Consider the following 24,530-nt stretch of genomic DNA (forward strand, 5'->3'; position numbering starts at 1 on the left):
GGATCTCACACACATTCTTGATATGAGGTTGATAGCGGGTGGAAAAGAGTGTGATTCACCTAACCCCATTTTTTGAACTGTTTAATAAATTCATTCACCAACAGCTTAAACCATCTCTTTCTGTGATTAAGTTAAAATTATGATAATTAGTGCAGGATTAGGCAGTTTCTTAACTTTCTGTAGTTATTGTAATGTAATCATAGAGAGAAGAAAAAGATAAAAGCTTCCATTTTATTCAACGAAACCAGACTTCTAAGAACATTGACTTTAGATCAAAGGACGCCAAGAACAGTAAAGAAAAGAGAAAGGAATGATATAAGTGGAGCATTATTCATTTCTTGTAATACCCATCAGCCATCTCCTCTAGTTTGTACCTGAAACGAAGCACAAATCAAAGAAAACCCCTTCATTCATTACAGTCCATTCTCAAGTAAAAATGGTTAGAAAAACGAAGAGAACTGACCACAAGAGAGAGGTGGAAGGCGGCAAAGCGAAGGCAGAGTGGAGGAAATTCTAAGGGTGCTGCACAGGCAATCCTGCTGCACAGCTCCAAGCGCTGCACAACACTCTGGGCTTGGGTTACTGGCACCAGGAAGCACAAAAGGTGCACACCCATTAAGGTTGCTGAGCTGAGTTGAGCAGCTTTGCGCCTGTGCCTGTGATTGCCACAGCAGAACAGACACCAACAAGAGCAATATAACTTGCTGCACCCCATGAGACTTGGTTCCTGCCATTTGTTTTTTCTCTTCTGAATCTGTTTGTTTGATGATTTCTTCAGGGTTTTGGGTGTTATTTATAGGTGTTGAAAGATTGAGGTTTGCATGAATCACCTACATGCCAATTCTGAGTTCATAGCTTTTGTGTTGGGTACCCAAAATTAACCAAAATCAAGATTGAAAGTATGATTCATTCCCATTGATCATATCAGTTCATTGAATGTAATTCACTGTTCTTGGTAATAAATGATGGTAAATCAAGTACTAAAAAGAACATGGATGTGATTGAGTGGTTAAGTTGGTTTAGAGCCTTGTTGATTAGAATGCTCAGGAGGTGCTGTCCAATAGTTTTTTACTGCAAATAGAAGCTTCTCCATATGATAAGATCCATCTTCAGAATGCACAATTTGACTGCTCCAGTTCAACTTATCGGTTATCGTCTTGATTTTCGTCAATATAACGATGTTTTCTCGGAAGATTACGCTTCCTTCTGGTCTCAGAATTCTGTCCATCTCGAGTAGAATATCTTCCATTTCACATCTGCAATGCAGTTTCAGCAGAACATCAGTTTCACATCATTTAGATGCGCGTGAAAATCAACATAAACTTGAAGTAACTGTCCAAGTCCTCGGCTAGCAGATATTGTCCTCTTTGGACTTTCCCTTTCAGGTTTCCCCTCAAGGTTTATAAAACATGTATGTCAGGGCGAGGTTTCAACAACCTTATAAAGAATGTTTGGGTTTTCGGTCAAGGTTTTTAAAATGCGTCTACTAGGGAGAGGTTTCAACACCCTTATAGAGAATGTTTGGTTCCTCTCTCCTTTCACTTTCGGGTTTCCCCTCAAGGTTTTTAAAACGCGTCTGCTAGAGAGAGGTTTCTACACCCTTATAAAGGATATTTCGTTCTCCTCCCCAACCGATGTGGGATCTCACAATCCACCCCCTTTAGGTCCCAGCATCCTCGCTGGCACTCGTTCCTCTCTCTCCAATCGATGTGGAATCTCACGATCCATCTCCTTTGGGGCCAACGAGCGTCCTCGCTGGCACTCGTTCCTCTCCAATCAATGTCGAATCTCGCAAAAGAACGAACAAAACTTCACAATTCCATAGTCTATGGAAGAAGAGAGTACCTATTCTCATAGAGGCTAAAAACTGAATCCGCATGAATGAAGTCATAAGTTCTTGGATATGTAGACATTGCCTCACACCTGCAATGCATCCACAGGACATAATGTAAGTTCTCGGATACAACGAGCTTTTTTAGGTTCGGTCACATATCAATTTCTTTGTAACAACTATAATGTAGCTAAATGAAAAAGCCTCTCTCTTATGTCTCGCTCAATGCGCATACCAAAACATGAAAAAACACGAACATGAATCTATACAGCCTTAAGTACTTACCAATCTTGATACGTGCCGATCAAACCCCTATCGTATATAACTCCGAGCGTATTGACTTTGACATCCACAGGGACAACATTCATCACCCAAACTGGGTCATCAACCAGAGCAGCAGCAAATCCACCCAAGAAAGCATTCATGTCTAAGAAATTGCGGTACCGTCCAGGCTGACTCAACTGATTGTTGATGGTTCTGTAATATAACAACCTCTTCCTCCATAGCTCAGAATCATGAATGAACGTTTCTTCAGTGACCCCTTTTACAGTTCCTCTGCTAACCCTTTGTGGGATTGCACTTAGCCTCTCTGGCCATCTTGCCAATTTCCCTCCTGCAATTTCCTTACTGCTTGAAACTTGAGGCAAATGCGTCAAACAAGCTTGCATTTCTGTATACCTGAAAGGACAAATTCAAGCACCAAATGAGAAATGGAAGAGAAAAGAAAACTCAAGCTCCAAGCCTATGAAGAACATCATACCAAGCTTTGTCAGGATCTTGGGGCTTGCAGAAAGGTGGATTGTTGGTGTTCTTGGGGTTGGTTTTGCAGTTCAAGTGATTGATGGGCTTTTGCCAAATGGCAATATCACCATGTTCCACAAGCTTAGTCCAACAGAGACTTTTGGCTAACTTTTCAATGGCGAGCTGTTCAGAGTTCAGATCTTCCTTTGTTCTTTGCCAGCCTTTCCAGTGTTGCTTCCAGTTGATGGGAGGGCCAGAGAGGATCCAGTATCCGCCGGGGCGGAGAACTCGATCGACTTCAATGAGGAGGATGCCATCTACAACAACATCAATTGAATGAGTTCAAATAGTGTTGTGAAGATATGTTGATAGAAAAGAATACCATGTTGTGGCCATGGAATGAGGCAGCGAGAGCAATGAGCCATGTCAAAGGCAGAGGAAGGATAAGGCAGTCTCTTGGAGGAGAGAACGCCAATGAGAGCAGGAACCCCTCGCTCCAAAGCGAACTGAACTTGAGCTTCGTGGGTGTCCCTTGGCGCAAACGACATGGTTACAATGTCCCTTGACAGAAGATAAGCTCCCCAACTTCCCACCTTCATCATCATCATCAACAAATCTTTATAAATCACCCTTCTCTTCTCCATTCAACTATGCCTTACTCCACAAAGCATATATGTACAAAAACACCTTATGCGTCTTACCAATGTTCAACAACTAAGGCTCGTGTGGGAGTAGAGAAACTTATGACATCGGACCTTAATTGAGTATATACGTCTTAACTATGTTCAACAACTTTAAATTATATTAGATTCGAATGACATAAGATTTTCGAGATAAGGAATAAACAAACCATGGATAAATTCAAACGACTCCTTCAATCTAGACGATCTTTTTTTTTTTTTTTTTTTTTTTTTTTTTTTTTTTNTTCAATTGTGGGAAGGTTGGTTTATATATATATATATATGAAAGTTTCTAATTTGTTTCTATATTTTCAATTTTATAATATATTTATAATTTTTTTTTTAATTGTAAAAAAAAAAGTTGAAAAGTTGAAATTTGAATAATATAATAAATCATTTTTAGACTCAATTAATAAAAATAATCTTAAATTTAGTATTTTGTCTATAAAAAATATTCATAAAGTTTTAAAAATTTCAATAATATCTTTAAATTTAATAGTATTTAAAGTTTCATTACTGCCCATCAACTATTTTTTAAAAATTAAAAAATAAATACCTTTATTATTATTATTAGGCTTAAAAATACTCATGAAAATTTAAAAATACCTTTATAAATAAAATAAAATAAAATAAAAAAATAAAAAGTTCGAATTAATTTAAATATTTTGAAGGCAAATATTGGGAACAATTACTTTGTTATAAATATGGTGACAGAGAATGATGGGACTTTCCAAACCAAATTGTAACTCCATGACTGCCACTTGGACCCAGGAAGTTGAGGTCAAACCAATAAATAAACCTTTGACTACGACACATATTTTCAAAATTAAAAATAAAATTTCACGGAGTCAACATTGGGACAGAATGTTCATAAAGATTTTGAAAACTTATAATTGAATTTTGATGTTAAGAAAGGGAAAGAATGAAGAGGTTAATTACCCCACAGCCGGTATCAATGGCGGTTCTGATGGACCCATCTTTCAGATTAATGAGTTTCCCAATTTTGTCAATATACGCATCAGCTCCGTTAGGGAACATCGTCCCTCCGCCGGGAAATCTGAACCTCTCCCCTTCGTATATTATCCAATTCTGCACCGCCTTCTCCACCGTCAGGGATTTATGCGGCGCATTCAAGTACCAAGCGTAATCTCTACTCTCCGGCCATGGGAACGGATTCCGGTACCCCGGCGGCGGAGGAACACGGCACTTCAATATCTCCTCCTTCTCCGGGCAGTGCCTCTCTCGGTAAATCAGCCGGTGTCTTGTGAACTTCAGCGACCTTTTCGTGTCCTCGCATGGCGTGTACTCGCTGTACTCCATGCCGCATGCCGGGAAGTAATTGGGTTTTCCGGCGGTGGTGGTGGTGTTTGGGAGGGTGGTGCATGGGGTGGTGCGGAGGAGGGCGACGGCGGAGGAGGGGTGTTGACGGAGGCCGAGAAAGTAAGCAAATATGCAGAGGAGGAAGATTAGAGAGATGGTGAAGATTTTTCTCGTGGGTTTCGGAGATGGCCATTTTGAGGCCATTGTAAAAGAAAGAACAAAAGGAAGGAATAGGGAATTTTCTTTTATTATATTTCTAAAAAATTGATATGGAAAGGTGATTTTATACAAGGCAATGAGTTCGGAACGATTCACGACTAGTAATAGCGACATTTCGGCCTTCACCGTCACAATTTGGTCTCTCATTGCTTGATTGACAACCATTAGTACAGACATTTCGACCCTCATCAAACGACATTGTTGGCTAAGCTCCGAGACGGATGAGTCATGAGGGCGTCTCGTAACATAATTCTCATTAGACGATCGGACCACAAGATGACGGGGATGGTTAAAAAAAGGTCGGAATCAAAATAAATAAGTAGGAAACCCTTCAAATTTTGGTAAAATAGGTTTCTTATAAAATTCAATAAAAATATATTTGAGAGAAAAAATCAAATCAGTCATGAGTTATAATTGGTAAGGTTGTCCTTTTTTTCCAAATGCCAGACAGATCAATAATGAAATGGAGCCATTTTTAATCACATTTTCACTTACTTTCCCTAATTTTAAAAATAATTTTACTAAGCTTTCTAAAATTTTAACCTCATACTAATACGACATGTAAATATACCAGAAAACTCAACCTACTAAGTTCAGTTTCTATCCACAAAATTATCTATTTTATCGCTGCACAAACCTAGGTAATACCGAAAAGAGAAAACAACATGATTTTTTTTTCAGTCGAACAATGTTGAGGTAGAGAATTGAATTATCGACGTTAGATAGGATAATAAATACTTTTATCTATGTTCTAATGAATCAACATATGGCTGTTCCCAACTCTGAGACAAGGGGGCAGCAAGTTGAAGATGGGAGGCTAAGAACAAGGATGAAAGGCTTAGCTGAATTGAGTTGAAGAAGAAGGTTTATATGTTCAAAGAGCAGGGGACTCAATACAGGAAGGTTTAGGGAGAGTAGACGAAATTCTTCAGATTCAAACTCAAATGATCGTATTATTGAAATTGAATAGAATGTTCAACAACAACTTACTTAACTGATATGAAAATCATGGAAGTTGAAAAGGGGAAGGACATGATGTTACTTACAGATTGATTTAGGAGAGATGGTGATATCAACTCTGAATGCCCTGAAAATGAGGTGCTCCATAGCGTTGCAAAGAGCAGAGAAGATTCAATCGTGAATGATCATCATGTTAAGAAATGCAGGAGCCAGATGAAAAAGCCCCTTCATGGAATTGCAAGACTCGGTGGAAAGCTCTTTTGGCGTTCCTTCCAAAACAGGTAAATGATGGTAGCTACGCCTGCAATGGTGAAGCATATTGTAAAGGCGAGTTTCAGTAAAGATGAGACTGATCCATAATTGAATCTAAGCACACATGGCGTTGAATTCATTGGAGATTTTCAAAACCAGAAGTCATCTCCAACCATATAAAAGCCAGATTTATTTATCAGGGAAAAGCTCTCTTAGAAATGCAACCTTTTCTTTTCTTTGAGATGTTATCTAAGAAACGAAAATCTTTTGACAAAGCGTGAGCTATTAGTGCAGCAATTACAAGTAACGCCTTCAAAATTCAAGAGTATCGAATAATTGATCAATACAGACAATCTTGGGTGTTCAACTTTTTGACCTGAAATGTGAGATCTCACACGGTTGGAGAGGAGAACGAAGCATTCCTTATAAGGGTATGGAAACCTCTCTCTAACATACGCGTTTTAAAACCGTGAGGCTTACAACAATACGTATCAAGTCAAAGCGGACAATATCTGTTAGTGGTGGGTTTACATTCCCGAAAGGAAGTGGCATTGCAACTTTAACCCTCAACTCAATGCTAAGGTGACTACTAAGGTGACTACGAAACAAATATTTCCCTTTTGTAACAGAAAATAAGAATTTATAGCACAGAATCGACATCAGACTGTAAAACCCATTATGCTCTTCCATGTAATCATGAGAAGATACCTAAACCACATATAGTGTTGAAAATGCACAAATCTGATCTTAGCAATTCAGAACAGAAAGTTCAAACAATCATCTAAGTTTTGGTGTGCGCTGATTTCTTTGCTGAAAACCACTTTTCGAATTCAACATCAGAACTAAACCGTTTGGCACAATGATGACAATGAAGAAAAGGAAATCCAAACAGAAGTTCTGACTATTGAGATAAACGGAAAAGAAACAGGTAATAAATTTTGAAGTGTTAAGTTAAAGTATTACCTAATAACGAATGAGTGAGAAGTAGCTAAGACTCGCCCTTCACAAGTTCTTCAACAGAGTTCTTATACTTGCCAATCAGTTCCCTATTATAATAGAGAATCATTAACAGTATCCTTGATGGAAAAGACAAATTAATGCAAACCACAGGCAGAAAATTGCTACCACCATACCTTCGATGATTTAGCAACTGCTCGTGTTCTTCCAGCTTCTTCTTCTGTCCCTCGACTGTCTGCAACCAAAAAAATAAACATCCTTTTATTTATTTTTTCTTTACAAGAAAACGCATCATTAACCACATACAAAAAATAGTGTGTGTGTGTGTGTGTGGGCGCATATATACACACACGCATACATATATATAAATGTCGCACAAGAAGAAGGAAATAGGACATTTCTTAGAGGCCTGTTGAGCCCATACAAAAGCAGTCCATAGTTCAATGGTGTGCGCATGATACTGTAAAGAGTTAACGGGCTACAATTATATCCTATTTCGTTTCTTTCCATACAAGAACTGTACTACTTCCTACTAAAATCTTTGGTCTTTGAAACCATCATCACTAACAATTAGACATTTTTAGGAGGAAACATGATGAATTTCATTGATGACTAACTAAAGCTTAGTCCCCTCGAAACTGTAGGAGATCGTTGCCCATCAAACGGTTTACCAACTTCACTTGCCTATATGGCAGGCTTGCTCCGGATAGGTTCGGATTACTTACAATATAATGACTCTATGGTGGAAGGGCTTGGTTACGTTAGGAACGTTGACAATGTGATTATTTTTCCATATTTGTTTGATGAGAAATGTAGACAAAACGGAACTTGCCTGCTTGACTGGGAAATGCAAGATTGTTTAGTCCACTGTCTCCATCCCCTCTAATGAAAAAAAGGAGTAAAAACACTCCCAACTCACCTAAGACACTAATAAAACAAAAGTTTCAAAACATGAACATTTATACTTCAAACAATTTTGGTATGTCTCATTAGCAGCGATGGATTTGTTATGCCAAGCACATGAAGAACACAGTTAAACAGAGTAGACTTCAGCCAGCGCATACATTTAAAAGCAAAATAGAGTTCCAGCATACCATAGCCTTTGAGCTGAGTGATCCAGATATCGAGTTTAACAGTTGCTGGCACTTCTCAAAGTGGTTGTTCAGATCATTAACCTTCCAAAACGTTACAAGCACAAATTATTGGTGCAAACAACGTTATAATCAATCTTCAAGGAAATTTTGAAAAACGATCAACATTTATACCAATGCATCCGATTGCTGATCTCTAGCTCCATTCTCAATAGTATCCGCTAATTTCTCCACTAGCTACAGCACACGAAGCATCCAAAAATGTCAACAAACACAAAACACAGACATTAGAGAAAACTAGAAATTCAGGTTTTCTGTACGCATTTACATGAAATAGATGAAAATGGGAAGCCAGAGATTGGTGTTGATGATATTGCTGTTGTTGCTGTTGCTGTTGTTGCTGTTGCTGCTGTTGCTGCTGCTGCTGCTGCTGCTGAAAATGATATTGCTGTTGTTGTTGTTGTTGTTGTTGCTGCTGCTGCTGCTGGGGAAAATGTTGAGGCTGCAATTGCTGCTGGAATTGAGGCGAGGGTTGTTGCTGGGGCTGGATTTGAGGCGAGGATTGTTGCTGTTGAAACTGGGGAGAAAGCTGTTGCTGCTGAAATTGCTGCTGGGATTGAATTTGGGGCTGGAATTGCTGTTGCTGGTGGTGAAAGGATTGTTGTTGCTGTTGTTGTTGTTGTTGTTGTTGAAGGGAAAATTGTTGCTGTTGAAGGTAAAGGGATTCTTGATTGGAAAGATTAGAGGAGTTGCTGAGATTAGGGATGTTGGGGATCATGCTCCAGTTTCCTCCAGAGAAATCCATATCGCCGATTTGCTTTCTTCTTCGGAATTTGAGGTTCCAGGAAATTAGCGCTTTCGATTGTTTGAGTTTTGGGAAGCTTATGAAGCTCCGGTGAATCCTCGCCGGACACGGAGCGGCCAATCGGAACTGCACACAGATAAATAAGCCTGAAAGACGAGGACTGCCGGGTTCTTTTTCAAAGAATTTCCGCGTTTTCCGAGTTTTAGAGAGTTTAAAAAATAAAAAAAATAATAATAATAATAATAATAATAAAATTCTAATATTAGATGAACTCGACTCTCAGGATATCATGATATTGTCTCCCGCTTTGTTTTAGACCACCCCTCCAAAAAGGCCTCAAATCAATGGAGAGACTATTCTTCGATTATAAACCCATGATCCTTTTCTAAATGAAGAGATGCGGGACTTTCCTCATCTAACATCTAAAACATTAATATTTATAGTTCGAGCAAGAAAAAATGCAAAATTGAAAATTCTTGCTAAATTTTTTTTTTCTTTCAAATAATATTCAAGAACAGTCTTCCTAAATTCCTTAATAACTTTAATAATTATGACCTTTTCTGAGGGGGAAAAAAAGATTGATACAATCCCAATTGTAGAAAAATTATTCATGTAAATACAGATGTCCCTCAGTTTTCAAGGCTGCTTTTAAGGCTATGCCTTTGCTGTGAAGTTCAAAGGCGAGGAGAGTGTTGGTGGGTTAAAAGCTGAGATAAATTGGAGTAGGAAGAATCCCCACAGGAGACGTCTGGCCGATCAACAGAATGTACAACACCCTCGCCATTTGGAGATTCTAACTCAACAATCACCTGTAAAAATCATTATCCATCCCTCCCGTTAGGATTACACAACAACACACATTCGATTTAGATGAATACAAGGAACATGAGCGAGAAAATGGCTAGAGATTTTCTGTTAGGATTACACAACAACACACATTCAATTTAGATGAATACAAATAACTTCAAATATGTACATTAAGAGAGAACAATAAGAGAGAATCACCATAACGATGTCTGCTCCATAACCTAAGGTTAACTTACGTGACCCTCAACTATTTTCACGGGACAATTACTTTTGGTTGCTGAGGTAACTCATACTTGTGCAATAATAAATCCTAAATAGGTCACCATGTCTTGAACCTAAATGTTCTAAACCCTTTATTATTTGTATGGTCTTTTTCTACCACTAGGCCACCAACCCGCGGTGGTTCATTACCCACCCTGCCACCCTGCTAGGAATGCTATTTAGGATAGAATTAAGAATATTAATAGGGTATTCAGAGTATATTAGTAATTGGTTAAAGCAAGTTGTTATTATGAATCGTTATAAATAGAGTGAGGGAGAAAGGGTAAAGATAGGGAATTGCTAGTGGCTTAGGACTTGAGATACCTCTAGAGGGGAGGTTCCTTTATTTTTTTTTTTTTTTTGGTTATCCAAGTAGCTCAGATGCTTGAAGAGTTATATTGTAGTTCCTTTTATCTCTTATATTGCAATGTAGTTGGGTTCTGTCGCAAGGAAAGGGCAATGGACAATGGATCAAAATCTCATACCAGTACATTCTTCCCAAGGCGAAGAATCGGAGCAGGAACATATAGGCTGCATTGTGGCCCTACAACCTGCATAATCATCATTGATCAATGCCGGGATGAAAAAGAAACCTGCTACACTGATTAAGACATCCCAAAGATTTGAGATAACATGAATGAAAACACTAGTTTACCGGCCAAAATCTTCCGAGATTAAAGTCATTCACAAATGCAATCCCTTTAGTCCAGCCAGCAAATGATAAGAATGTATCTTTTCTGAGGTTCACTTTGTCAACGTAGAAATAACCGGTGTAAAGTGTTGGTTCGCTCGAGATGTTATCTGGAGAAGAATAACAGACATACGTAACTTATGCATGCTCATCATTCCTTGCAGAACGATTTGAAACCTTGAGAATTGAAGTACATTTGAGATGAGGGGGGAAAATGTAGCAAGGCAGACGCATAACATCAAATGAAACTTGGAATATTAGGAGAGAAATACTGTGATAAAGAGTTTGCTTCTTGTTCCATACCATGCTTGACTTCTAAACCTCTCTTTGCTGTGATTTTGTTGTGTACAGAACGAGCAATATGAGAGAAAGAATTGACTCTCGGAATCTCATTGAGGTTGTTGAAAGGGATTGGGATCATTTTCCATCCATATAAAATATTGTCGTCCAAATAAACGGATGATAAGATACCCTAAAAAAGCAAGCAAGGAAGATCAGTTATAAAACTAAACCATCAATTTCTTCAGATGTCAAGGGGAAGGGGGAAAATGCAGTATTAGTGAGTTACCTTCTTGTCAAACAAGTAGCGTCCATAGTTTATGCGACCCATGTTTTCAACCTGGAACAAAGTGAACATACTAATTAATATACTGCATTAGATTAATCCCATATCAGGCATTTAAGGATGTGCTATAAAAAAAAAGGACATCAATAACCCATGACTTTGCTTTGGGCTTCCCCAAAATGCCTCATACCAATGGAGATGTATTCCTTACTTATAAACCCATGATCATTCCCTAAATTAGCTAACGTGGACTCCCTCCCAACTATCCTCAACAATCCTCCCCTTGAACAAAGTACACCATAGAGCCTCTCATAAGGTCTATGTAGCCCTCAAACAGCCTCCTCGACTCCTTTCTCTAGAGCCCTCGAACAAAGGGTTGTTCGACACATGAGTCACTTTTGACTACACCTTCGAAGCTAGAAATTTCTTTGTTCGACACTTGAGGATTCTATTGACATGGCTAAATTAAGGGCGTGACTCTGATACTATGTTAGGAATCACGGATCTCCACAATGGTATGATATTGTCCACTTTGAGCATAAGCTCTCATGGCTTTACTTTGGGTTTCCCCAAAAGGTTTCATACCAATGGAGATGTATTTCTTACTTATAAACCCATGATCATTTCCTAAATTAGCAAATGTGAGACTCACTCACAACAATCCTCAACATTACTTTCATTCACGGATATAGAACCATAACCTACCATGATTTTAGTTATAGCCAATGTCATTGGATTACATTGTTAAACTAGGATTGATTTGTTTTAGATTACTTTTGCAACACTTCTCACTTGAAGCCATAGATTATTTTATCCAAAATGGAGACAACATAATAATGTCAAAATTTGAACGTAGAGTTTCAACATTCATACCATATTAAATTACCACTAGGATCAAAATTTTCGCTATTGGTGGAGTTTAATCTAGTCTGAAATAAAAAGATTTGGATCAAGAATAAATAAGCTCAATTGTTCATGTTTACCCATTAAGCAACTTATTATTATCTACAACAACTCTTAACAATGGCATAACAAGAATAGGATAGACAAAAATGAAGCGTAAATTGTTTGTGTTTGTCTATCAAACAAGACCACAATAAATAAATAATCCAGAGGGACGTGAGATAATGGTACCAAAATATATAAGATATTTGAGTCACATCTCGTATTTGGCAGGTTAAGTCGCCGGTTTGACCATCTTTCAATAATGCCAACAGAAGCTGGCCGCACACCCTTGTTTCTAGAAGAGCAAGAAAGGAACACTTGTGCTCGATCATGCACCTGCAAATTCCTGTAGATAAGTCATGCTAGTACAAGCCACGGATCATTCATGAATTTCAAAATACTGAATCAAGAAGGGAATCAGGACCTGAACAAAGAACATTGTTTCTATACAAATCAAAACAAAACATAAATGATTCAATAAATCTGCACCTTTGGTATAAATAAAACGTGTCCATCTTCATTGTCCTTGGCCACATATTTGGTCGCATATAATAAAAATCCAAAGCTCTGAATAAAAAACATTTAGCTTCTAAGAATTAAGTATTTCAACAACCTTGGCTCATTCAAGACAGGAGTGGCATATTCAAACGCACCTGATCCACAGATTCCATTGACAGTGGTTCTTCAGATATAAACACATCAACAGGATCTATCATATGGATCAGATCAAACAAAAATGCACTTTTCTGCAAGTGAATCGGTCCATAACCTATCTTTTCAATATTAGAAGGAGCTGAAGGAAGCAATGCTCCACTATAGCGCTGTATAACCCTTCGAATTGCTAAAGGCATTAAAACAGTGGAAGTTAGAAATTTGATAGAGCCTAAGTTTGCTGAAGATACCTTTTCACAAGAGTTTTTTCCTGACTACGCCAAGCCCACTCCTCACTCAACTAAATCTAACTAAAAACAGGGACAACTTCCTAGAAATGAAACAAAATTATATGTGAATGACGTCAAGTAACAGGCAAAGAACAATTTGAAAGATAGTTTATGAACCCTATCATTTAATTGAAATGGATTGGGGTCAACAGGAGCAACTACTTACCCTTAGTTTTTTTGTTTCTCTTTTTTTAGTACAACAAATGTTAGGTATGGAGATTTGAATCTCCGACCTTAAAAAAATGAATGCATGTCAATTACCATTAAGTTGTGCTCACTTTGACTTGACAAGGGGACGAAGTTCTCATTCATTCAAAAAAATGTAAAGAAAAAAATTAAAGAAATGGAGGCATTGGAGAAAATGACCATCATATTTAGCATTGTCAATGTCGCCCGATTCCTTAATTGGGGCATCCTGGAAAATATCAGGCGTGAATTAATATTTACAATTCATAACTAGGCAGATGAGTAAAAGGAAAAAAACAAGTGGAAAGGAAAAAGTACAGGAAAATTAAGATCATTCTTACTTACATAATCATAAGAAGTAAGATCAGGCTTGTAATCCAACGCACTATCACCTGTATTTGCTCCATTATAAAATCCAAAATTTGTTCCACCATGAGCCATCTATTAAAAAAGAAGGATGAAAAGATTTTTTGAAATGACAATAAATGAATAGCTATAGTTTAGACTTTTCTAGACATACATAAAGCACGGCAGACCCTTGCCCTGCCAAAATTTCTCTCAACGCAGCTGCTGTAGAGTCGGCATCAGTTGTTGCAATATTTTCTCCCCAATGTGTAAGCCAGCCAGTATAGAACTCTCTAAACAGATAAAACTTTAAAGAACTTCATACATTATTATTAATCAAAAAGACGCAAATCCAAGCATATAGTACTCACGCAGAAAGAGGTGGAGATTTTCCAGGGGCGTTGAACTCCTTCTGTAAATTAAAAATAGGCCAAGGCCTTTCACCAGTAGAAAAGTCAACAGCTACACAGTGGCAATAAGGTTGGGTGAGGTCAGATACTGGACCAAGGATGATATGGTATATCATTGTACTCCCATAAAACCAATTAACAAGGAAGCAATACTGATTGAAATCCAATATGTAGGTGTCGAGAATTTATTCAACATGGCAAGAAAAATGAGACTCAAAGCGTATTTGTATTTTATTCTGACATCTATTACTAACCAATTAAAATTTTAAACATTAAGAAATTGGATACATGGCATGTGAGTGAGCGTAGAATTTGTTTCTAAAACAATGGTCGAAGATCGGTTTTGTCACAAGAGTAGAGTATTTGTATAAAAAAATCTAATTTGAGGCAGTAAACTTTACAATCTCACAAAAGTCAACAATATTTTTATGCTTGTCATTGAAGATCTTGTTGTTTCTTTCCTTCTATAAGCAAAGGGAGGAAAGGGGTATTAGTGCAGCTATTTTATGTCCACCCATACACCTCAATCTATCTTATTTGGGATTTTAGGACATGAACCAGGCTAGGAAGAAAGATCAATGTTGACAACAATATCCTTGGTACCAATACTGACAGTGAAATACGGAATTGACATCATTGCTTTTAGCAGAAAATGCACATGGAAATTTTCAATTCAAAATAGCCAGAAAGGTACTACTGCCCTGTTTTTAAGTCAATAATTGCTCTACACGATAGAAAATATGGAGAAGAAGAAAAAGTATTGGTCGTGTGAGAAAATTAAGCATAGTCTGAAGAACTTACCTGAAAAGACAGCATCCCCACGAATGGTTCCTTTCTCAAGAGTTTCCCTGGTACCGCCATCTGTAGTATACCTAAAATCATTTATAGTTTATTGTCATAAGAACAGTTAGTTTTGGAAGAATGTAGGCCAATTTAAAAAGAAAAATTGAAGATAAGCAGACTTCTTTGTTGATATAAGAAATAGTGAAATCTCAATATGCTAACAGAATTTTGTTCTCATCCACGATGCAGATTTGAATCATGAATTAAGATCTTTTTACGTTACTAGTTCGTAATTGAATTCTGTATTCACAAGAAGAATTACAAAAACGAATTTAAGTAAAGTTGTTCAGATCAGAAAGCCACAAAGAGGGAACTAATCTTTGTTATTTTATATCATTTAGCTAAAAGCATTGTTTCAAACAGTGAACATAACATGGAATAATTAAGACAACTTACAGTATTACTTCATTCCCAAGGTGGCCTCTCGCCAACTTAACCAAATGGTGAAGGTAAGCTTGATCATCTCCATATGAGCCAAATTCATTTTCAATCTGTCAAAACAGTCCCTCTGGGTCTCTAAGTGCACGTTTACAACCAGAGGATGTTAAAAATAAAAAAAATAAAAAATATTATCATTTGAACCAAGCAAGGTAGAAAACTTGGAATCAAATTTTTTATGTATTTAGGAATCACGATAGCTTATCCCAAACATTTTCAAGTCATTAGCCATAGAACCAGTAATGAAAAATAACAATAAAACAGAAGTTGCGTCTATAAAATTTGTAATTAGCTGCATCAGAAATATATACATATGTACAGATAATGCTTGGCCTCGTAACTGCATATAATATATTCTTTCATGAAATATGAGCTTAATATTTTCCACGTCATAATTTCTTTTTTCTCATTCTCTGGAGAAATAAGACGTAGTCAATCATATTGTCTTCAGTTTGCAAGACTGTTAATTAGATTTAGAAGTATGTGGAAGTAATCATACCCTACATCAGCTATACTAGACCATACAAGACGCATTAGTAGCCAATAAAACCACAACTTCTATTCCTTTTCTTTTCCTTACTTTAGTGACAGGAAACAAATTTGGTGCATGAAGGGTGAAAGAGGACCAGAAGACAACCCTAAAGGTTACCTAGAAGAAAATACAGCACGTTTCCTGTCTTGTAAGATAGTATCTAGAAGGTTCTTGGTAAACAATGTACAAAGACAATCCATCCAATACATAAAACAATAATTTTACATACCTGGACCATTATAATAGGGCCTCCATTGTTGTAAAGAAGGGGAGCTACCTTCGGAAGAATAATCCCCCACCATCTTTCAACCTATAAACAGTTTATACCAAATATTAAGAAAAAGGTAGAGCCTTGAAGCGAGGTGGGTATACAAACAAATGAAGAGAAAAGAAATCTAAAAGATAGGATATTTCTTTCACATCTTAAGGAACTCAGGCCGCTGGAAGGCTTGACTTAAATTTCACACTTTTTTGATGAAAAATCTGTACATATGGGAAACTATCACGCAATAAAAGAATTTGTTTGTGGATGGAGTTTAATGTACAAGATAAGAGGCTCAGGTAACTATGATTGAAGTAGTATATTTGATATATTCTAACTCAAAAATTTTCCATCCGAATAGAACTAAAGACTTATGAAGCATGCATAATAAATGTAAATAAGACAATCTTTTCCATAAATGGCTTTCACTTGTTTTACTATAGAAGTTGACATTTATTGAACTATTATGGACAAATATAGAAAAAGAAAAATTGAAATCAACAGAAAGGAAAAATGATATATTATATGTTATCACATAAGGAATCGAAGTGGGACTAATTGAGGGTCAAACTGGACCTTCTAACTCGGCAAGAAAGTGGCATGAACCTAGGTAACAGCTCAAGCCAACCGCTAGTAGATATTATCCTTTTTAGGTTTTCCCTTCTGGTCTTCCCCTCAAGGCTTTAAAACACGTCCACTGGGGAGAGGTTTCTACAGCCTTAGAAGGAATGTTTCATTCCCCTCTTCAACCGATGTGAGATCTCATAACCTAATATACTGTAGGTAGGATTATCTTCCTCTAAACTTTCCAGCGGTCAACATATTTTCCAACCAAATTAGAAGAACTAAAGTATCTCATAAAAATATTACTCTATCAAAAGAAAAAAAAACAGGAGAGATCACACAAAAGACGGACTTATCAGGATTTAAAATTCATCTAGGTGTCGTAGGTTGAACTACTAGACTGTACTCAATTTACTTGTAAGAGTATAGTAAAGAACACATACCCATTGGAGGTAGCCAGGATCTGAGGATCTTAATGTAGGAGCTGGCTTTCTGGCAAGCAACCAAGCAGGAAAACCCCCTAAATCCCACTCTGCAACAATAGGATTCTTTTTCACTAAACAGTTGTTGTCAACATTATTACAAATAATCTGGTCATAAATACAAAACTTTTAACAATTAGATTCCTCTTAAGAAACTACAGACCGTATAGACTTTGAACTGTATGCTAGACCAAGAATATTAGAAATCTCGAGAGTTTCCAAGATTTGATATAATGGTGACGTACCCTTCTAATTCAGATAAGCTGTCAGAGTACAAAACCTTCGGCCGTACTTAGATTTTATATAGAGGTAACATACCCTTTTAATATAAACAAGCAGTCATGGATTCAAAAACCCTTGGCTGTACTTAAATATTGTATATCTTGTGAGTATTCATATAACAATCAGTCATAATAGTATCAATTGATCAATTCTAACCCCAAAGGGTATTGAGGGATTCAAGAATTCTTTTAGTCTCGCCCAAAATAGTTGTATATCAAACCAGTATCACTTTTTTTATTAAAAAAAGAAGAAAAAAAAAAAATCAGTATGCAAGCAGATAGAAAAACTTATAGCAAAAGAAGTCAGGATGGGCAATGATCAAAAGGCACTGCCTGCAGATAACGGAAAAAATAGGTTGAATGAATTCCCTAAAATATGTACAAAATACTCTGGTGTCACAAGAAAGAAAAGACGCTCCTTCTCACGAACCAAAATGAAAGTTTGAATAAAAATTAATGACAATGAGAGTGTACCTGCACATATATAAGGTCCTGCCCGGAGCAAAACTAGAAAATCTAGCTTCTGACAGAGTTGGATAAACGACACTATGTCTGCAATCCCACTAAACGTGAAATTTCCCGGTTGTGGCTCATGCAGATTCCAGGGGATGTAAGTTTGGATCGTGTTTAAGCCCAATGCCTTTGCTCTAAGCAGTCTATCTTCCCAGTACTGCAAGCGTAACATCATGTCACATAATAAAAAGTCATGCAAGAAAATAAAGTAAACTACATGAAAATAAAGAAAACTTTAAAGTTCTGGATCTTTCAGTCAACAACTATATGCTAGAACATAGATATTGATTGCTACTTTCTATTAAATTCACTAACATAAATGAAAATGTTGAATAAGAGCCTCAACTTCTTTTCTCACATGCTGATTGTGACTATAATAATTGTTATGCCCAAGTTCGTGGAAGAGAGTCAACAGTTTTGCTAAACATATTTGATAAATCAAAACCTTATTTCTGCCTTACAACTTCACTGCCCTGCTTAAAAGTATTGTCTCAAAATGCATTTCTGTGTAGTCTGACCAAAAAGTCAAGAACAACATATTAAAGATAAAGTTATAAACTAAAGTAAATTCATAGAATGCCCATCGCAGAGAACATTTCCATCCATGCCATATTATTACTTTACTACCAGGAAAGGAAATAAGTGCAGAATAAATACCTCAGGAAGAGTTCGGAAATAATGTATGTCGCCACCAATAATCTGGAATGGCTTACCATCTTTCCAAAACATGTCATCATCAATCTCAAACTTTCTAGTTTGAACCTGATACAAATTACAAATTAGCCGAATGCTTGAGAATTGTGGAACACCGAACACTGCCACTGCACCTTAAAATGTAAAACATAAGTGCGAAGGTGATCCAAATTCCAGAAAACCAGGACAGTATTCTAAAAGGTTCATTAACACTTGCTTCTCAAAGGGATCAAAACACCTGGAAATTATTCAAATTCAATATTCAATCTTCCAACCAAACCGAAATCTATTCTTGACTTCCTCATAATCACGATAGAACATAATGCGATATAATAAACCCAATTCAAGTTCAGTATTGAGCTAATTTGGGATTAGCCAAAAAGGCATACCCAAGAGCTTAGAAAATGAAAAAACAATTAATAGATGCTACTGATCTAGATGAACTACAGCTCGAATATTAAAGCTAATAGGAAACATTAAATACTATATCGCGGGAAGAAACAGACCCAGTTAGCTTCAAACTGAGACATTCAAGCATTCGAATGAAGAAGAATTACTATCAAAACAAAACCAGGTATTATCGAGGAAGAAATTGGGTATTAACAAAGACACTAATGATGGAGAAAGAGAGTGGAGGTACCTTCTTGAGCTCGGAATGATCTTGGTGATGGCGGAAGAGACGGTGGGAGTGGGAATTCAGTGAAGGAAGAAGAGCAAACACTGGAACAATCACTCCAAAAGCTGTAAGCAAGATGAGGAGGAGGAAGATTAGAGAAGCTCTCACAGGTCGTCTCTTCGCCATAGCTGAAAGTTTCGAACTGTAACTCATTCAACCAAGTCTTTATTTCCTTTTTGGCTCGAATTCGATCATATGTTAATAGATTAGTTAAATAATCTTCCAAATAGTCACGTTTGATAGATGTACATAGTAAGATGAGAATTTATGATTTCCTAATTTGGTTTGTATAAGATAATATATTTGGTTTGTAGTAAGATAATGTACTGATATGATTACGGAGAATCTATTATTTTATGATTTAGTTTGTAATAAGATGATGTACTGATTTAATCCAGTAGAATCTATGATTTTCTAGTTTTGGTTGTAGTGAGATAATGTATTACTGATTTAATCCAGTAGAATCTATGATTTTCTAGTTTTGGTTGTAGTGAGATAATGTATTGATTTAATCTCGAGAATCTATGATTTTCTGGTTTGGTTTGTAGTAAGATAATGTATTGATTTAATCAGGAAGAATCTATGATTTCCTGATTGTTTGTAATAAGATAATGTACTAATTTAATCAAGGAGAATATTTTATGGTTTGGTTTGTAGTAAGATAATATACTGATTTATTCAAGGAGAATCTATGATTTTCTGGTTTGGTTTGTAGTAAGCTAATGTATTCATTTAATCGGAGAATCTATGATTTCCTGGTTTGGTTTGTAATAAGATAATGTACTGATTTAATCAGAGAGAATCAATGATTTTTTGGTTAGTAGTAAGATAATGTACTGATTTAATTGAAGAGAATCTATGATTTTCTCATTCTGTTTGTAGTAAGATAATGTACTGATTTAATCAGGAGAATCTATGAATTTATGGTTTAGTTTATAGTAAGTTAATATACTGATTTAATCAAGGAGAATCTATGACTTTCTGGTGGTTTGTAGTAGGATAATGTACTGATTTAATAGGGAAAATCTATGATTTTATGGTTTGTAGTAAGATGATGTACTGATTTAATCAAGGAGAATCTATGAGAATCTATGACTTTCTGGTTTGGTTGGTTTGGTTTGTAGTAGGATAATGTATTGATTTAATAGGGAGAATCTATGATTTTATGGTTTGGTTTGTAGTAAGATAATGTACTGATTTAATCAGGGCGACTCTATGATTTCCTGGTTTGGTTTATAGTGAGATAATAATCAAGGAGAATCTATGATTTTAGGGTTTGGTTTGTAGGAAGATAATTGACTGATTTAATTAAGGAGAATATATGATTTTATGGTTTGGTTTGGAGTAAGATAATGTACTGATTTAATAGAATCTATGATTTCCTTGTTTGGTTTGTAATAAGATAATGTACTGATTAAGGAGAATATATGATTTCTTGATTTGGTTTGTAGTAATATAATGTACTTAGCTAGTAAGATAATGTACTGATTTAATGAGAAAGAATATATGATTTCCTCCTGGTTTTGTGTGTAGTAGATAATGTATTTTGTTTGTAGTAAGAGAATGTACTATTTAATCAATGAGAATCTATGATTTGTAGTAATATAATGTACTGATTTAATCAGGGAAAATCTATGATTTCCTGGTTTGGTTTGTAATAAGATAATGTACGGGAAAAATCTATGATTTCCTGGTTTGGTTTGTAGTAAGATAATGTACTAATTTAATCCAGGAGAATCTATGATTTCGTTTTTAGTAAGATAATGTACTGATTTAATCAAGGAGAATCTATGGTTTTATGGTTTGGTTTGTAGCAAGATAATGTACTGATTTAATCCAGGAGAATCTATGATTTTCTGGTTTGGTTTGTAGTAAGATAATATACTGATTTAATCGGTAAAAATCTATGATCTCCTGGTTTGGTTTGTCGTAAATACTTGGGTTTGTAGTAAGATAATGTACTGATTGAATCAAGGAGAATCTATTTTATGGTTTGGGTAATAAAACAATGTACTTATTTAATTAGGGAGAATCTATGATTTCCTGGTTTTGTTTGTAGTAAGATAATGTACTGATTTAATGGAGTAGAATCTATTGATTTTCTAGTTTGATTTGTAGTAAAATAATGTACTGATTGAATGAGGAAGAATATATGATTTCCTGGTTTTGTTTGTAATAAGATAATGTACTGGTTTGTAGTAAGATAATGTACTACTTTAATCAAGGAGAATCTATGATTTTCTGATTTGGTTTGTAGTAAGATAATGTACTGATTTAATCCGGGAGAATCTATGATTTCCTGGTTGGTAATAGGATAATGTAGTGATTTAATTAGGAGAATCTATGATTTTATGGCTTGGTTTGTAGTAAGATAATATACTGATTTAAATAGGGAGAATATATGATTTTATTGTTTTATTTGTAGTAAGATAATGTGCTGATTTAATCCGGGAGAATCTATAATTTTCTGGTTTTCTTAATCAGGGAGAATCTATGATTTCCTGGTTTGGTTTGTAGTAAGATAATGTACTGATTTAATAAAGGAGAATCTATGATTTCCCGAGTAAGATAATGTACTGATTTAATAAAGGAGAATATATAATTTCTTGAGTAAGATAATGTACTGATTTAATGGGAGAGAATCTATAATTTCCTGACTAAGATAATGTACTGATTTAATCGGGGAGAATCTATAATTTCCTGGTTGGATTTGTAATAATATAATGTACTAATTTAATCAAGAAAATATATGATTTTATGGTTTGGTTTGTAGTAAGATAATGTACTAATTTAATCCAGGAGAATCTATGATTTCGTTTTTAGTAAGATAATGTACTGATTTAATCAAGGAGAATCTATGGTTTTATGGTTTGGTTTGTAGCAAGATAATGTACTGATTTAATCCAGGAGAATCTATGATTTTCTGGTTTGGTTTGTAGTAAGATAATATACTGATTTAATCGGTAAAAATCTATGATCTCCTGGTTTGGTTTGTCGTAAATACTTGGGTTTGTAGTAAGATAATGTACTGATTGAATCAAGGAGAATCTATTTTATGGTTTGGGTAATAAAACAATGTACTTATTTAATTAGGGAGAATCTATGATTTCCTGGTTTTGTTTGTAGTAAGATAATGTACTGATTTAATGGAGTAGAATCTATTGATTTTCTAGTTTGATTTGTAGTAAAATAATGTACTGATTGAATGAGGAAGAATATATGATTTCCTGGTTTTGTTTGTAATAAGATAATGTACTGGTTTGTAGTAAGATAATGTACTACTTTAATCAAGGAGAATCTATGATTTTCTGATTTGGTTTGTAGTAAGATAATGTACTGATTTAATCCGGGAGAATCTATGATTTCCTGGTTGGTAATAGGATAATGTAGTGATTTAATTAGGAGAATCTATGATTTTATGGCTTGGTTTGTAGTAAGATAATATACTGATTTAAATAGGGAGAATATATGATTTTATTGTTTTATTTGTAGTAAGATAATGTGCTGATTTAATCCGGGAGAATCTATAATTTTCTGGTTTTCTTAATCAGGGAGAATCTATGATTTCCTGGTTTGGTTTGTAGTAAGATAATGTACTGATTTAATAAAGGAGAATCTATGATTTCCCGAGTAAGATAATGTACTGATTTAATAAAGGAGAATATATAATTTCTTGAGTAAGATAATGTACTGATTTAATGGGAGAGAATCTATAATTTCCTGACTAAGATAATGTACTGATTTAATCGGGGAGAATCTATAATTTCCTGGTTGGATTTGTAATAATATAATGTACTAATTTAATCAAGAAAATATATGATTTTATGGTTTGGTTTGTAGTAAGATAATGTACTGATTTAATTAAGGAGAATATGTGATTTTCTGGTTTAGTATGCAGTAAGATAATGTACTGATTTAATCAAGGAGAATCTATAATTTTCTGGTTTCCTTAATCAGGGAGAATCTATGATTTCCTGGTTTGGTTTGTAGTAAGATAATGTACTCATTTAATAAAGGAGAATTTATGATTTCGTGAGTAAGATAATGTACTGATTTAATCGGGAAGAATCTATAATTTCCTGGTTTGGTTTGTAATAATATAATGTACTAATTTAATTAAGGAGAATATATGATTTTATGGTTTGGTTTGATTTAATCAAAGAGAATATGTGATTTTCTGGTTGGGTTTGTAGTAAGATAATATACTGATTTAATCCAGGAGAATCTATAATTTTCTGGTTTCCTTAATCAATCAAGAGAATCTATAATTTTCTGGTTTCTTAATCAATCAGAGAATCTATGACTTGCTGGTTTGGTTTGTAGTAAGATAATGTACTAATTTAATAAAGGAGAATCTATAATGTACTTGTTGGTTTTGTAGTAAGATAATGTACTGATTTAATCAAGGAGGTTTGATTTGTAGTAAGATAATGTACAGATTTAATCCGGGAAATCTATGATTTCCTGATTTGGTTTGTAGTAATATAATGTACTTAGTTTGATAGTAAGATAATGTACTTATTTAATCAAGAATATATAATTTTATGGCTTGGTTTGTGGTAAGATAATGTATTGATTTAATCTAGGAGAATCTATGATTTTCTAGTTTTGTATGTACTGATTTAATGAAGGAGAATATATGATTAGTTTGGTAGTAAGATAATGTACTGATTTAATCCAGGAGAATATATAATTTTATGGTTTGGTTTGTAGTAAGATACTGTACTGATTTAATCCAGGAGAATCTATGATTTTCTGGTTTGGTATGTACTGATTTAATGAAAGAGAATATATGATTTTATGGTTTGGTTTGTAGTAAGATAATGTACTGATTTAATCTAGGAGAATCTATGATTTTCTGGTTTGGTATGTACTGATTTAATCAAGGAGAATATATGATTTTATGGTTTGGTTTGTAGTAAGATAATGTACTGATTTAATCCGGAATAATATATGATTTTCTGGTTTGATTTGTAGTAAGATAATATACTTGGTTTGTAGTAAGATAATGTACTGATTTAAAGAGAATCTATGATTTCTCTATAATTTTCTGATTTGATTTGTAGTAAGATAATATACTTGGTTTGTAGTAAGATAATGTACTATTTAGTCCAGGGAATCTATGATTTTCTATAGTAAGATAATGTTCTTATTTAATCAGGAAGATTTATGATTTTCTGATTTGATTTGTAGTAAGATAATGTACTGATTTAATCAAAGAGAATGTATGATTTTCTGA

General features: G+C 35.1%; 4 protein-coding genes across 4 annotated transcripts; all 4 read right to left on the minus strand.

Moving 5' to 3' along the window:
* Positions 1 to 211: 211 nt before the first annotated feature.
* On the minus strand, positions 212 to 830 carry LOC111802005 (stamen-specific protein FIL1). Its single transcript, XM_023686265.1, has 2 exons — positions 464 to 830; positions 212 to 374 (listed from the first exon to the last, which is right to left on the minus strand). The coding sequence occupies exons 1-2, from the start codon at positions 732 to 734 to the stop codon at positions 364 to 366; spliced, it is 282 nt and encodes a 93-aa protein (XP_023542033.1). The 5' UTR covers positions 735 to 830; the 3' UTR covers positions 212 to 363.
* A 60-nt stretch (positions 831 to 890) lies between these two features.
* Positions 891 to 4,859, minus strand: LOC111802003 (probable methyltransferase PMT15). Its single transcript, XM_023686263.1, has 6 exons — positions 4,192 to 4,859; positions 2,955 to 3,165; positions 2,592 to 2,889; positions 2,117 to 2,509; positions 1,846 to 1,923; positions 891 to 1,256 (listed from the first exon to the last, which is right to left on the minus strand). Exons 1-6 carry the CDS (start codon positions 4,774 to 4,776, stop codon positions 1,010 to 1,012), a joined length of 1,812 nt encoding a protein of 603 aa, XP_023542031.1. The 5' UTR covers positions 4,777 to 4,859; the 3' UTR covers positions 891 to 1,009.
* Positions 4,860 to 5,718: 859 nt separating this feature from the next.
* Positions 5,719 to 9,047, minus strand: LOC111802004 (mediator of RNA polymerase II transcription subunit 9-like). The gene is made up of 6 exons (XM_023686264.1): positions 8,380 to 9,047; positions 8,226 to 8,288; positions 8,055 to 8,135; positions 7,137 to 7,195; positions 6,967 to 7,049; positions 5,719 to 6,052 (listed from the first exon to the last, which is right to left on the minus strand). Exons 1-5 carry the CDS (start codon positions 8,854 to 8,856, stop codon positions 6,992 to 6,994), a joined length of 738 nt encoding a protein of 245 aa, XP_023542032.1. The 5' UTR covers positions 8,857 to 9,047; the 3' UTR covers positions 5,719 to 6,052; positions 6,967 to 6,991.
* A 286-nt stretch (positions 9,048 to 9,333) lies between these two features.
* On the minus strand, positions 9,334 to 19,476 carry LOC111801977 (beta-galactosidase 17). The gene is made up of 19 exons (XM_023686230.1): positions 19,256 to 19,476; positions 18,580 to 18,684; positions 17,884 to 18,079; positions 17,090 to 17,178; positions 16,050 to 16,130; positions 15,247 to 15,341; positions 14,809 to 14,879; positions 13,969 to 14,059; positions 13,773 to 13,890; positions 13,598 to 13,693; positions 13,433 to 13,481; positions 12,779 to 12,966; positions 12,615 to 12,692; positions 12,315 to 12,461; positions 11,184 to 11,234; positions 10,919 to 11,087; positions 10,580 to 10,725; positions 10,410 to 10,475; positions 9,334 to 9,665 (listed from the first exon to the last, which is right to left on the minus strand). Exons 1-19 carry the CDS (start codon positions 19,442 to 19,444, stop codon positions 9,531 to 9,533), a joined length of 2,160 nt encoding a protein of 719 aa, XP_023541998.1. The 5' UTR covers positions 19,445 to 19,476; the 3' UTR covers positions 9,334 to 9,530.
* Positions 19,477 to 24,530: the final 5,054 nt, after the last annotated feature.

The sequence above is a fragment of the Cucurbita pepo genome, chromosome LG09, assembly GCF_002806865.2.
Source record: "Cucurbita pepo subsp. pepo cultivar mu-cu-16 chromosome LG09, ASM280686v2, whole genome shotgun sequence".
NCBI classification, from domain to species: domain Eukaryota; kingdom Viridiplantae; phylum Streptophyta; class Magnoliopsida; order Cucurbitales; family Cucurbitaceae; genus Cucurbita; species Cucurbita pepo.